The sequence below is a fragment of the Oryzias latipes genome, chromosome 11 (assembly GCF_053564925.1).
Source record: "Oryzias latipes strain Hd-rR chromosome 11, Olatipes_Hd-rR_3.1".
Lineage (NCBI taxonomy): Eukaryota > Metazoa > Chordata > Actinopteri > Beloniformes > Adrianichthyidae > Oryzias > Oryzias latipes.
In genome coordinates, this window is record NC_136247.1 from 9,630,563 (window position 1) to 9,645,068 (window position 14,506).

Below are 14,506 nucleotides of genomic sequence, written 5' to 3' on the forward strand. Positions count from 1 at the left end.
TGGAGCCTCCTGGAGAGAAGCTCTTTTTGTCATTGGGACTTAAGTAACTGAGGACATCTGCTAGAAAGTCCCGAACTGAGAAATGTTTCAGTGTTGATGGTGCTTTTGGGTCCAAACCAGAAAATAAATGAATTATCTACTACTTTCTGAGTACCCAACAGATGTTTTGATTATTTCTCTGCCACAGTGTTTAACAAGCTGCAAGTAAATATAGGAAAAAACAAGAAAAATGAAAGTTTTTTTATTATAACTGCATCAACTACAAGTGTTATTTTACAGAAATATCCCCTTTTTTCACAGCTACGAAGCTGCTTCTCCAACCAAAGAAAATTTTCGCCCCCTGCAGGCGGAAAACTGAAATTGCAGTTGAGCAAGAAAATCACAAACATGTATTCAGTCAGGTCACTTTATTCACACCTTAAAGTTTTAGCTATATTTTTATTAAATAAAAAAAATGCATAAAATTGCTTCAAATGGCTTTAATTTTACACAAAAATTTTAAAGGAAAAGTTTTTACGGCAACTAAGATGGGTCAAAACAATCAAATCCATTCTGTTTTAGGATGGCTGGAGCTAAATAAGAAAAGGACTACGATTATATTTGTATTCATTTCCAGCAAAAATAAATGTTAACATGATAAACATGTCATCCTTCAAACTCAATTGTCCAAATGTTTATATTTACATGAATATTTATTTTTTAAGTTTACTTTTTTTCCCCAACAGATCAGGAACAAAACAACTTTATTTTAAGGCTGAAAGTGTTTTAAAAAAATCTGCATATTTCATTAATTTGTCCATTATTTCAACATTTTGTAGTGAAATCTGTTTTTGAAGACAGTCTCCACGTCAGTTGGAGGGGTTACCCTCAGGGTGGGGTTAGGCTGAAGCTCCAGAAATTTCCATCAAATTGTCATTTTTTCCTCCCGCCAAACTCCTTCCTGCCCCCGCCTTCGCCGGCGAAGTTGCGTACCCGGTGGATCTTGGCCAGCTGGCTCTCCATGGTCTTCATGATGTCCACGTGGTCGGGGATGTGCACGTAGCGCACGTTTCTGCCGGTGATGAACAGGTCCTGCAGCTGGGCGGTCTGCCCCCGCCGGTCCAGGAAGAGCACATCCTTCAGACGGATGTTCATGAAGGCGTCCACATTGAGCACGAGCCCCCGAGCTGAGCTCTCGTCCCTCAGGTCCACCGTGGTCACCTCCCCCTGCAGCCCCTGCAGCAGGACCACCATGCTGTTCTCCGCGATCGTCCGCTCGCGGATGGAGTTCACCACCTCCACCCCCACTGTGGCGGACTCGACCGCCTCAGGTTCCATGGAGTCTAGGAGCGGAGGACGGAGCAGTGGGGGGCTTTAAGTGTGACACCAGGGACCCCCCCTCCGCAGGAAAAAACACAACCAGTCAAAACAACAAGTTTCATTATTACATTTTATCTGAGTTCAGCCTCCAGAAGTTTTTCTTTGACATCAGAACTTATATTTTTGGAGTTTTTAAAGCTTTTGACCCGAGATGATTCTGCCTGACCTTGCTCCAACATTCAGCACCAGAATTCTCTCAGGTTAAAGTTTAAGGTCATGGATATGGATTTCCTCTCAATATTAAAAAGTGCACAAACCGAGAAAAACACTGATCTTTTCTCTCAAAAGTCTTTGTAATCTCTATTTGATTTGATCAGGAGTCTGGGTCATGATCCTGCATTTGTGTATTTTGTCTACAATGTTTTACATTGTATAACTATAGGACAAACTAATAAATACATTTCCCAGCAGACAACATCTACTCTGGAGCCTCCATCTAAATCAAGCAGAGTATTATTTCCCATAAATCTTTGCGGGACATTTTGATGTTAGAGAAAAACACCTTTTTTTAAACATGCTCGATTGTAGCTGACTTGCTTCCTTATATGAAGAACATTTTAAAAAAAATGATGGAATATATTAGATCTCAGAACCATTTGGAACTCCGTGAAACAGCCCAGGATCAGCTGTCAGCGCGGAAAAGTAAACATTACGACCAAAGACAAAAGCTTATTATTTGTCAGCAAAGTCGAACAGTTCCCATTTAAATCTTTTTTAAGGTTAAATATGGCAGCTGCTGCATTTGAACATCTAATTATCAGTTAGCTTGAATAGCAAAGCACCAGAGGAATTAAAGTCACTCAAGACATTTAAACGAGAAAATACAAAACACACAGAGTTAGCCATTAGCTTTAGCTAAACGAAGCTCCGTAACTCTTCCATTATGAAGCGAAAGTTGCCAAAACATTTACCAAAATATGCCGGACATGAGTCTAGTGTAACTCTGGTTTGATATTCTTCCGATAAATGTTGTTGGAACCAGCAATCTCGCAGACTCTGCCCCACGTCACTTTAAAAGTTGATTTCCCGCATTCAGGTCGACGTATTATACGTACTGACGTCAGAACCTCGCAGCCAATGAATGAGCAGCCTTTTTTTTAGAATGAAAGCTTTATTTAAAACGGTCACAACACCCGACCATTAGATTTGATTTTTGTTAGATGTACTAACAATAACATACGTCAGCTGTCAATAAAAGAAGAAAATTAGGAAATTAATTAATCCTCTTTAAACTTTAACAATGTTTTAATATGGATTGTTTTTATGGCTTTTTTTATTATTGTTTATTGGATTGTGTGTGGTGAATGCAAGGACCTGGACGCTTTTTAATTTCCTTTTCAATAAATAAAGCTTCTTCTTCTTGTTCTTTTTCTTCTAAATATGTTTGTGATTCTCAGCTATCAAGATCATGTTATCACCGAATTCTGTTTTTAAGGCATTTGGGACTTTATAAGGTGATCTGAGAGGTTTACAACAATTTAATAGGATATAATATTCTTTTCTAACAATAACAAAAACTCAATGTATTGAAAAATACTGTAGAAAAAACGTACTTCATTTACCCTTTTAATTTTTAAAATTCTGTATCTGAGTTTATCTGACTCTGGATTTAATAAAATATAAACATAAGAAGATTCTTTAATCTAACCCTGAATATTTGAATTGTTACTGAAATGCCTGAGGTAAAATTCCATAATAATTTACTTTTGGTAAAATTTAATGAACTATTTGATACGTCTTTTTTAAATCATAGCTTTGAATAATCAATCTGATGTGTAATTTTTAACATTGATTTTCTAGTAAAACTGATCTGGGATGACGTATCACATACAAGCATTATAAAAGTTAAGATCACCGTTGTTCAAGTATTTATCGAGATAGTTCGTTTAAAGTAAAAGTGGTTCCAAAACAGATCCTTGAGGAACACATGGAGAGCTATACAGATGAATAAACCATTTGAGATTATCCTGAATGATCCTAATCCCAACAAAAATGCCTCATTTTCATGATTGTCCTCCTTGATCTTTCATGCAGATTTATTATGTTACAGATTTAATCAAAGTCCCAGTTTAAAAAAATACTATAATAATAATAATAATAATAATACTTTAAAACTTTATTAAAACATGCCAACTGGAAATTCAATCTGTTAATAATCCTCATGTTAACTTTACATCTCACAGATAGACTGACTGATGAAACTGAGATAGAGACAGATACAAAGCTGCCCTGAATGTGTACTGCATCTTTGTTATTGTAACAGGATAAAATCACAGGGGTCAGTCAGAGGTCATCCATCATGGCCAGCAGCTCGTCTCCTTTGCTGCTGCCTTGGTCTTCGTGCTTCAGCTCTTCCTCTGCAAACTGAGCGGCGATTCGAGCGAGCTCAGCAGATGCCTGTTCATCCTGAACGCACACACAAAAACACACACAAACACACACACACCAAAATGATCATATTAAAGATCAAACTGGTTAAATAAAATTAAACAATAAATTTACAAATTCAAATAAGTTGTCCAAATTTAGTTAGATTTTCATGACATTTTTAAATCGTCACACAGAAAGCTTTTGACTCATTAACTATATCTGGTGTGCTGTGTTTCTGTTAACGAAAAACCACCTGCATGGCTTGAATGTTGATGACGTCAAAGTCCTGAGCTCCTCCAGAAGTTCCCCTGTTCAGCAACACAAAGATCTCTGAGAAGAAAAGGACTTCTCTGCAGGGATGGAGACCAGAAAAGCACTCACGCCTCCTCCTCTTCGCGGTCTGAAGCAAACAGGTTTAACCGAAAGCTTCCTTCAGTGGTGTGCACGGGCACGGTCTTCATGCTGCCCATGATGCGAGCCAACAGGTTCAGCTCCTCCTTGGCCAGCAGGTTTGGAACATCATCAGGCTGCAGGACAGCAGCAAAAAAATAAAAAGGAAGTCAAAGTTTTGACCTAAATCACATGTTTATTGACTTCACTTCCTGTGATTTTTGGCTAAAGGATGGATACTTCTGCTTCTGGAGTTCACCTAAGGTTGACCTGAAACTCATTACTTTCCAATGATGTTACCATAATCTGACGTGTTACCTGAGCACAGGTGTTCCTGGACGTGTGTGTCTCCTCTGGATGGTTCATCGTGTACCTGATTGACACGCCAAGACAAGTTTTAGCAGCAGGTCGCCCAGCAGATAACACAGATCGGAGCTCGCCTTCGTACATGTTCACCCCGAGTCTGAGGACTCTGTCTCCATGGAGGTCAAAGGATCCCTCTCTGACAGCACTGCTGTAACTTCCTCCGCTGGGAAACTCGCAGCGGCTGACCTCTCTGCCCTTCACGCTGAACAGCCTGGAAACAGACAGCAGCAGCGTGAGGAGCGAATGCATCATCTGTGGATCGATTCAATTCAACGATCAACGTTTTACAGATCAAACCATGATTCAAAAATATTATGGCTAAATGGATGCAATATCTCTGTCTTTGTACTGGATATGTGAAAATTTAAAACACATGTCTCTATTCACCATTTATATCTTTATATATTATATCTTATATATTTATTATATATATTTATATATTTATATCTTTATATATTTATATCAGAATCATTAGAACATAACAGATAAAAATACAAAGATTTTGGGGGGGAAAGGGTATTTGTCACATTAAACAATGTTGACAAGATTTTTTCTGTCAACTTCCTGATTAAAACATAAACATCACTTTGTATTAATTTACAACAAATCCTGAAAATGTTCTCCAGAGTTCTCAAAGTTTTGCTGACTACAATTACAGTAGAAAGGATTTTTGTAATACTCTTAATTTCATATTTTCACATTATTTTTCAATTTGTCACCTAAATTTAAAACAAAATTTGAAACAAAATTGGTTATTTCAGTAAACTGAACTTCACAATTTTCTTTCATCTACAAAAACACTTAATAAGACTGAAAATAAGACTCTTCATCAACACTTTAATTTAAAGATTTATTTACTTCCTGCGACAGTAGTGGATTTAGTTCATTTAGTTTTTAATACTCAAAATCAAAAATTATTCTGCATTTTAGAGATCCAATTACATTGTTTGAAGTGTGTTTTTGCTATACTTTACTCTTACTATACCATATTCCCCCTTTATTTTTGTGGATCAGCTCACAAACAGATGTTAAAAAAGAGCCTAAAATGACAGACTGCAGTTACATTGATTAAACAACACGTCATGCAGCCGACTCACAACAGAGGGCACACTCTTGACCTTGTCATCAGTCATGGTTTACCTACCAGTGTGTCCGCTGTTGTGGATCTGGCTGTATCTGACCATTACTGTGTGCTTTTTAACATCACTGGTTTTATAAAGCAAGAAACCTCTGTGAGAACGGTGAAGAAACGCTACTTGACTCCTGAAGTGGTCGAAAAGTTTATTACATCTGTTCGCTCCTACTCTCCGCTTGTCTTGCCGGCCCCCTGTGATCTACTCGTTGAAAATTTTAACAGTAAATTAAAATCCAGTCTCGACTCAGTAGCTCCACTAACGTCTAAAAAGATAAGAACCAAAGCCACACCCCCTTGGAGAACTGAAGAAATTAAACAATTGAAGAGACGTTGTAGATCTGCCGAAAGACTTTGGAGAAAACACAAACTTGAAATAAACTATCAATTATACCAAAACCAGCTAAAACTATATAATCAAACCGTAAAACAGACCAGAAATTCATATTTTGCTAACATCATTTCTGTAAATAAGAATAACCCCAGAGTCCTTTTCACCACAATTGAGTCCCTGATCAACTCAAATGCAAACAAAAACACAATGCCAGCCTCCGCCTCATTGTGTGAGGACTTTGCAGACCACTTCAGGAGCAAGGTCGATTCTGTCAGATCTAACATCATAAAAGAACAGAAAAGCCTCTCTATTGGTTATGTTGGCTTGATGTTACCTGAGGAAGCACTGGACAGTTTTGACCTGGTTGAAGCTGCAACACTTGGTCGAGTTTTCTCCCAAGTTAATCCAACAACTTGTTTTTTAGATCCCATCCCTACATCACTTTTTAAATCCTTTTACGGGTCTTTTGAGAGTGAGATTTTAAATATCATGAACTCCTCTCTACAGACGGGTATTTTTCCTGCTGCTTTTAAAACGGCAGTGGTGAAACCGTTACTCAAGAAAACTAATTCAGACCCTTCAATTTTTAATAACTACAGACCTGTGTCCAACTTGCCATTTTTAAGTAAGGTTTTAGAAAAACTTGTTTTTATTCAGCTGAATGAGTTTCTCTCTCAAAACAACATTTTTGAGATAAACCAGTCTGGCTTTAGGACGAACCACAGCACAGAGACAGCCTTGTTAAAAATCGTTAATGATGTCAGATGTGCCTTGGATTCAGGTCAGATCTCAGTACTAGTTCTACTAGATCTAAGCGCAGCTTTTGATACTGTTGATCACCTGATCCTTGTAAACAGACTTAAAAGTCTTGGCCTTTCAGGGACTGTTCTCAAGTGGTTCGAATCGTATCTCATGGAGAGAAACTTTATGGTAAGCATGGACACACACTTCTCTGGGGTCCATGAAATTAATTGTGGTGTGCCTCAAGGTTCCATCCTTGGCCCCTTGCTTTTTAACATTTACATGCTTCCTCTGGGGAATGTCATCAGAAGCCACAACATCAGCTTTCATAGCTATGCTGATGATACCCAGCTGTACATAGCTATGTCTCCTGATGACACAAGACCAATAGAAGCACTTTTTAACTGTATTTTAGATGTAAAATTATGGATGGCAAATAATTTTCTGCAGCTCAACCAGGACAAAACGGAAATTTTAGTTATCGGTCCTGAAGCCAAGAGGGAGAAACAGTTTCTGAAGCTACAGGAACTTTCATTAAGTCATTCAGAAACAGTCAGAAACCTGGGTGTTATCTTCGACTCTAAGCTAACTTTTATCCCCCATATAAAACAGGTGGTTAAAACTGGTTTTTATCATCTCAAAAATCTGGCTAGAGTCCGCCCACTACTCTCTCTTGCTAATATGGAGATGCTAATGCATGCTTTTATCATGAGTAAAGTTGATTACTGTAACGCCCTGCTTTCTGGTCTTCCAAAAACCAACATTAGGAACCTTCAGCTTCTCCAGAACTCTGCTGCACGAGTTCTTACAAAGACCAGGAGGCGAGCTCACATCACCCCAATTTTAAAATCCCTGCATTGGCTCCCCATATGCTTCAGGATTGATTTTAAGATACTTTTAACAGTTTTTAAATGTCTTAACGGTCTTGCGCCTTCTTATTTATCAGATCTTTTAGTAAAGTATGAACCCTCGCGGACCCTGAGATCCTCTGGCATTGGTCTGTTAACCATTCCAACTGTAAAAACTAAAACCTATGGAGAGGCTGCATTTCAGCACTATGGCCCCCGTTTGTGGAACAGTCTGCTGGAGGACCTGAGAGCCGCAGAGAGCATTAATGCTTTTAAGAAAAGGCTCAAGACCCATCTTTTTAACCTGGCTTTTAGCTAATTTTTTACTACTTTTATGTATTTATTCAGTTATTTATTTATTTATATGTACTTTTTATTTTATTTATTTATCTATCCATTTTATCTTGTTTTATGAACTTGAATCTGATTTTAACGCGTTATTTTAATTTACCTTATTTTAATATTTTATTGTTTTTATCAATATTTTTACTTGTTTATTCTCATTTTTATTCATTTTTATTTCCGGTGCTTCCTCAGCTGGAACCCCTCCTTCTGGGTCGGCTGCTGTTCAGCCACTGCAGCTCTTGATGGGGACCTGCATCACCGCTTAGCTGTGGTGGAGCGGTCCCCGCCTGTGAAGCTGCATTTGGCTGTCTATGCGGCTGTTCACGGAGGGGGAGGTTCCAATTATTAGCGTTTCCAGCATCCTCTTTTTGTGCTCAGCCTATTTCTCATTGTCCTTTGCCATCACTTAGGGGGTGGGAGGTGTGAAAGGAGTGGGGGGCTAGGTACGGGGAGGGGGGCCCCATTTATTTATTTATTTTTATTTTATTTATTTTTAAATCGTCAATGCTTGTTTTTATATTTTGTTGTGTTTTAATGTAAAGCACTTTGTGTTATATTTATATATGAAAAGTGCTTTATAAATAAAGTTTGATTTGATTTGATTTGATTAAAGAAAAAACAGAAAAATTACATTTAACCCCATGTAAACATTCCCATCATATTTGATACACATATTTCTGAGACTCTTATCTGAAGACCATCATCAAAACTTTCCCATAAAACACCTCTTGTTTTCAACCAGGCTCGTTTTCTGCACTGTAGTTCATCATGATTCCACTAGGGGCAGTGGAAGGGCTTTACCTGCTTTTTTTCAAAATGGCTGCATGCAATCCATGGAACGTTTTGCCAATTTTCATGTGACAATAACTACGGAGCCCCCTAAGGGGCCTTTAAAGAAAAAGCAAAGTAAAAAAAAAACAAAAAACTAACAGGCACCTGTTAATTTGCGCACAGAGAAATGTTCCCAAGTTACCTGGAAATGGCATTACGTGACCTAACTGACTTTTACTTTGCTTTTTGACTTGTCTACAAAGAGATTGCCGCTTTGGTTGCTAACCGTCACAATTTCATCTTTTCTGAACGTCAACGTAAATGAGTTTTAAAGTTATGTGGTTTGTTTAAAAAAAGGGTCCAAATTATATTTTGCATTTGGATTCTTACAAAAAACTAAAGCCATTTTTTTGGGAAAGAATGCAAACTTAGTTGATAATCAATACTATAAAATACAGTTACACCATGTTTGTTAACATATTCATGTGTTTTGCTCTCAGTTGTAATAATCAGTCATAAGTGATGAGTGATGCATTGTGACATTTGCCAATGAGTGGCTCTGTTATTGATCACGTGACCTGTAAGAGGGAGCAGTTGAGAAAATAAAGTTGTGTGAAAAGTTGAAGTTCAAATAACGTGGAAAAGTCTCTTTATTTTTCTCCCGTCTTGAGTCGGATACTGGGTACACACGCCAGGAACAAAGCGTGAAAACAACTCTGCTAACAATGTTAAAAATGAGTGGATCAAGTCTGAGACAGTTAATAAGGTGTTTTTTTTTCCAACACTCGTGTCAATATTTCTGCATCTTCAATTAACATTTTTGTGAGCAAACAATCTCTGTCCCATTGAAAACAAGTATATTCCAACAAATTTTTGAATTTCATCAAAGGGTTTAAAAAACATCTTAAGGACAAAAAATGTGAAATTTCTGTAAATTCTTTGATGTTGTGGGGTAAAAAACTTGATGTAAATTAACAATGTATGATATTTTATAGAAAAGAATAAGTAAAATCCGGATTGAGGCAGTTCTGTTCTGTGACTGAAATCCTACCTGATCAGACCTGGAACATCTCCCCCATGAGGCACCGGGCCTGAGGTAGTCAGGGTGAAACGTCCGTTGGGGTTCTGGATTTGGTTCTTCAGGAACAATGACACCTGTGGTGAGAGGAGAATAATCCGTTGAGTAGTCTCTTCCTAAAACGCCACGCTCATGTCACGTTGAGAAGACTCACACGAACGTGCATGTCTTGAAAAAATATGAGCAGAGTTTGTCTGAGGAGCTGAAATTCTCCCTCTGACAGAGGAGCGTAGACCTGGATGGCGAGGAAAAGGTGGTTATATGGGAGTAACTTGATGTCTAGAAGTTCAGATCCTGGGAGATTACCTCAATGAGCTTCCTGTGGGTCTCATCCACCTGGTTGGCGACCGCCGGAGTGTCTCGGACAAACTCCCTGATGGCGTCCATGTGGTTGTAGGTGATAAGCAGCAGGTCTTTAGGCCGCGGACAAAGGTAGACTTGATATTTGAAAGCCATGACCATCAACTCATAAAGCTAAAAGTTAAACAGTTTATTCAAGTTTTAACCAACAATTTTCACAAACTTTATAAAAAACAGAAACTTCAGATAAAAGATTTAAAATAAATTCCTATGATTCCCAATAATCGTCCACAAAGTTTCTGGAAGAATATTGTTTGGTCAGATCAGGAAAAGCTTTTTGGAAACACAATTTCTTTGTTCACAGACATAGAAAAGAAAACTGTCACTGCTGTGAAACACGGACGAAGCTCTATCATGGTCTGGGCTGCTTTGCTGCATCTAATACCTGATGTTTCGAATCTGTCAAATCTGAAAACTATCGCCATTCTGGAGCCAAATGTGCTGTGGAGTATCAGAAAATTTGGTCTGGAGTCTTCATGGATCTTTAATCAGGATGATAAACAAAAAGACTAATAGCTAAAACACTGGCTGAAAGAAAAACATAGAACTGTTCTGCAGAGTTCTTCTATGAGTTCTGGTCCAAATCCTGCAGAACATCTACAGAAGGAGCAGAAACATCTCATCTTCAGACCTGAGACAATCAGAACTCAGCAGAAATGGATCAGAACATCTGCTATAAGCTGCAGAGTTTATCTAAAAAAAACAAGCAGCAAAATGTAAAAGTTTGGAGATTGTCATTTCATCTGGAACTGCTTGCTATTTAAAATTTGTTTGGTTTTATTGCTCATTTTTCATTTTTGATCATCATAAGTTTTTCTTATTAACAGAAGGGAACAAATGCCTCCGTCAAATTGTGTGGAATGATTGAATTTGAGATAATACATCCTATATTTAGTAAAATTAAGAATAAGCTTGTAAATATGGCAAAGAGACAAATAAGCGTTTGCTAAAGATGTATTTTCTAAAATCAGCACATTCTATCATAGTGAAATGCTGAGTCATTGTTGTGGGAATGATCATACTAAGTGTAATCACTTGATCCGACTGATCATAAGAGAACTTTACTTGGTAATGTTTTTGTAGAAATCAAAAGTAGAATAAGTAACATTTAAAGAAACATCTTCACAGTGATTTCAACATTTGAAAAGCTGTTTTTAGGTAGAAACATTTGAACTTACAGCTTAAGAAATATTTGAAAATTCCCTTTAACCCCATGACGCCTGTAGATGCAAAAGCAATTCGGCTCTTTTTTGACAGCAAAAACACAAGTGACTTTTTTTTTTCAAAAGCTGGAAATGAAATCAGGCGCTAAAGAATTAAAATTATTTCTTCCAACCGTGTTGTCCTTTTGTCCTTTGCTGTTTGAGCAAAGTCCACCTTAGCTCAAACAGCACCTGATCTGACACTGTTGAAACTTAGCTTTGTGAATTCAATTCATGATAGCTTATCCAAAAAAAAGAAGCAACTTGTTTGAATTTATTACCGTACTCAATGACACCAACTCTGTACCCTTGTCGGAAATTGGACTTTTTACTTTGTTTCTGTTCTTTACTTTTTATTTGTGTAAATTTACCGCTACTTCCTTTTATTTTTTTATTTTTTTGTTGCACACCTGTTGTTTTTGGTGCTCAAATCTTGTTACAATTTACAATTTTGATGCCAATAAATGATTCTAATTGATTTAGATTTGATTTTCATTGATGCTGCAGTCACTGTGGTGAGTTTGTTTCAGTTTCTAATTATTTAGCCTTAATGTTTAAAAACTAAAAACAATATCTGACAGCATCAGCAGTCCATCCTGTTTACCTTTTCCATGCTGGCCGGGTTCAGCCTCATGATGGAGGTGTGCGCTAACCGTGTGAGAACGGTCTTCATGGTCTTGTGTGAGTACAGCTGCTGGGGTTTGAGAAGTTCGTCCATGAAGGCTTTGCTGAACATGGTCCCGATGATGTCGTTCATAACTGTGAGGATTTTAAAGGAAAATATGTTTTCCTTAATCATGACAAATACACAGTGTGAGTTCTTATTTTGGTTGAAAAACAGTTGATATATCTGGATTAAAGTTGTAAATTTTACAGAATTAAATAAGGAAATCCACATAAATTCTACTATCATGAAGATCTCTTGATTTTTCACCAACCATATGCAGCTGGCTGAAATAATTACTGATATGGGAAGAAGATTATTTTTTTAAAGTAATTTTAGATTTGTTTTTGTATTTGAAAGTCTTTCATCTTTTGCCAGCGTTGAGTGGTAACGGCTTCATCGTTTCTAAACCCACAGTGGATAGACATATGTGGAGATCAGCAGGAAGTGAGGTCATGTGGGTGATGATGTTCACTACGTCTGAAGGATCTGTTCATTTATCACTCATTTATCCAGGATGGCTCCATAGTAGAAAAGGTTTTTAAAACGGTCATCAGGTGTTTAAGATAAAAATGTTTGTTCCAGAGGTTTTCTAGATTCTGCATCTTAGCGTCACTTAGTTCGGAGAGTCAGAGATCCGGTTTGAGATGGTTTGGTGACTAAACTGAATGTTGGAAGACAAAAACAGGAGAATCCCTCATAAAGTCATAAAACATGCATATGTGAGGACAGCAGAAAGCCCTTTTGAAATGGATTCAGTGGGGTTCTGAGTGAAAATGTTTGGTGTTTCTTCTCAGTGGAGCTTTTTGGAATCATGTGATCACTTTGTTCTGTGCTCAACCTGTACATGAACAGTAATCAGGTTGTTTGTGGTTTGCAGCGCGGTTCACTGGATCCTGGCACTTCACACGTCTTGTGTGATCGCCAAGCATGCAGCAAAAAGTTAAAGAATAGTTAACCAATAGAAAATGTGCATACTGTCCCCTACAGTGTGTGTGTGGGGGGGTGTAAAAGTAGCATTAGGTCTGAATTTTTAAGGGTAATGTAAGGCGTGACATGGAGAAGTCAGACAGAAAAAATGTTTGCGTATGGATGTATTGCCTGGATGTGAATAGGCTCTAAGCCAGTACCTCACTGAACTGTAAAAATTGAAATACGTAGCAGGGCCCCAAGCCTCATTGGGTTAGAATTAAACATGGTAAAAAAATATAAACAAATCAATCGATTCACACGTTTTCAAAACTTTCTTAGTCTCTTATTGATTGCCAGAGTCTATCCCAGCCAGTATTATTGGGCAAAGACGGGGTACACCCTGGATGGTTCGCCAATTCAACATAGCGCACAAAGTGATACAAATTAATATCATAGTTATTTTTTAACTTGTTCTGTACAGCAGCTGAGCAAACAGATAAGAGCTGAAGGCCTCTTGTGTTAGACAGATTTTAGTGTTACAATAGGGGGTCGTGAATATTCAGACACAGAGGTGTTTATTTAGATGAACCCTTTTTCTATTTGAGGCTAAACTTTATTTATATTGCAGGTTTTTCTTGTTGGACAGAACGGAAAAAAGAGAAAGAAAAGAAGAGTGGTGGATGGGAAATAAGGAGGACAAAAAAGGGGTTTAAAAAGTTGGAGGACAATTACAAAGTAGTAGAGGTAGAATCCCAAGAAGAGGCAACAAGTTGCTGGAGGTTTATCATCATTACTGTCAAATGTAGATTTCAGTCAAAAGGGCACAAAGTTTCCAAATTACCAATGTCTTTGTAGTTATTATGGCTTATCAAACACAGTCATATTTAGTTTATCTAAATGTTGCTTTTTAGCAGGAGTTTGTGCTACATTTCTACAACTCTGCCATCAGGGAAAAAAAATGTGTCTGCAACCTCGGGAAAAAAATCCACTAATCTTGACAATCCAAAAATAAAAACAAAAATAATCATTGAAATGAAATATACATTTTACATTTTGACAATCATATTTTTAAATGACAATCTTATTTCATGACGTTTAGATTTCTTTTGCACCTGTACCTCTTTTTCTGTCCTTTTCCGACCACACTCCTGCAGACCAGTGAGGATTCCCCATGAAAGAAAAAAGGAAGATATTTGGGATTCTGCAGGCTGAAGATGCTTCTGTTCCTGAGCTGAAAGGACAGTGTGATGGAGGATCTACCTTTCTCTGTGTTGTCCACAGACGTGTTTTGAGCTTGCAGGCGTTGGTCCAATATGTAAAGCATTTCTCCACCCAGATTAATGAAAACCAGTGGCAGAGTCCTCGTGGACATTGTGCTTGGACAGAGAAGGTTGCTGCTCTAGAAGTCACCATCAGATGCAGATGTAAAGCACTTTTGTCTCTGGTTATTCCTGCAGTAAAGCGCCACTGGTGAAAAAGCTGTCCATGTTAACTTCTTAACTGATCATGACGCTGCAGACTGTCACTAAGATGCAACAGGTGGTCAGGAAGAGGATTAGCAGCGCACGGCTCAAGCTTATTGGACAGGATCAATGTGACGCCTCGGCTGCAAAAGAGAAGAACCAAACCCATTC

General features: G+C 37.9%; 2 protein-coding genes across 3 annotated transcripts; both read right to left on the minus strand.

The window, feature by feature from the left end:
- Window positions 1-397: 397 nt before the first annotated feature.
- On the minus strand, window positions 398-2,446 carry lsm10 (LSM10, U7 small nuclear RNA associated). Of its 2 annotated transcripts, none has more exons than XM_004074135.3 (2): window positions 2,271-2,446; window positions 398-1,378 (listed from the first exon to the last, which is right to left on the minus strand). In XM_004074135.3, the coding sequence occupies exon 2, from the start codon at window positions 1,315-1,317 to the stop codon at window positions 913-915; it is 405 nt and encodes a 134-aa protein (XP_004074183.1). In that variant the 5' UTR covers window positions 1,318-1,378; window positions 2,271-2,446; the 3' UTR covers window positions 398-912. The 2 variants fall into 2 exon arrangements, with proteins under 2 accessions (XP_004074183.1, XP_020562911.1); XM_020707252.3 differs by having other exon boundaries at window positions 398-1,322; window positions 2,271-2,415.
- A 1,008-nt stretch (window positions 2,447-3,454) lies between these two features.
- Window positions 3,455-14,368, minus strand: oscp1a (organic solute carrier partner 1a). Its single transcript, XM_023960277.2, has 11 exons — window positions 14,133-14,368; window positions 13,991-14,020; window positions 11,901-12,055; window positions 10,041-10,208; window positions 9,889-9,969; window positions 9,708-9,811; window positions 4,568-4,696; window positions 4,438-4,492; window positions 4,111-4,256; window positions 3,983-4,037; window positions 3,455-3,765 (listed from the first exon to the last, which is right to left on the minus strand). Exons 1-11 carry the CDS (start codon window positions 14,242-14,244, stop codon window positions 3,643-3,645), a joined length of 1,158 nt encoding a protein of 385 aa, XP_023816045.1. The 5' UTR covers window positions 14,245-14,368; the 3' UTR covers window positions 3,455-3,642.
- Window positions 14,369-14,506: the final 138 nt, after the last annotated feature.

Bases quoted from the DNA above. Each gene is read 5' to 3' on its own strand.
- oscp1a (XM_023960277.2), bottom strand. From the start codon at position 14,244: ATGTCCACGAGGACTCTGCCACTGGTTTTCATTAATCTGGGTGGAGAA. The intron at 10,209-11,900 runs GTAAACAGGATG...TTTAACTTTTAG, and splicing joins ACCCGGCCAGCATGGAAAAG to CTTTATGAGTTGATGGTCAT. The intron at 9,812-9,888 runs GTGAGTCTTCTC...CTCTCACCACAG, and splicing joins TTCAAGACATGCACGTTCGT to GTGTCATTGTTCCTGAAGAA.
- lsm10 (XM_004074135.3), bottom strand. From the start codon at position 1,317: ATGGAACCTGAGGCGGTCGAGTCCGCCACAGTGGGGGTGGAGGTGGTG.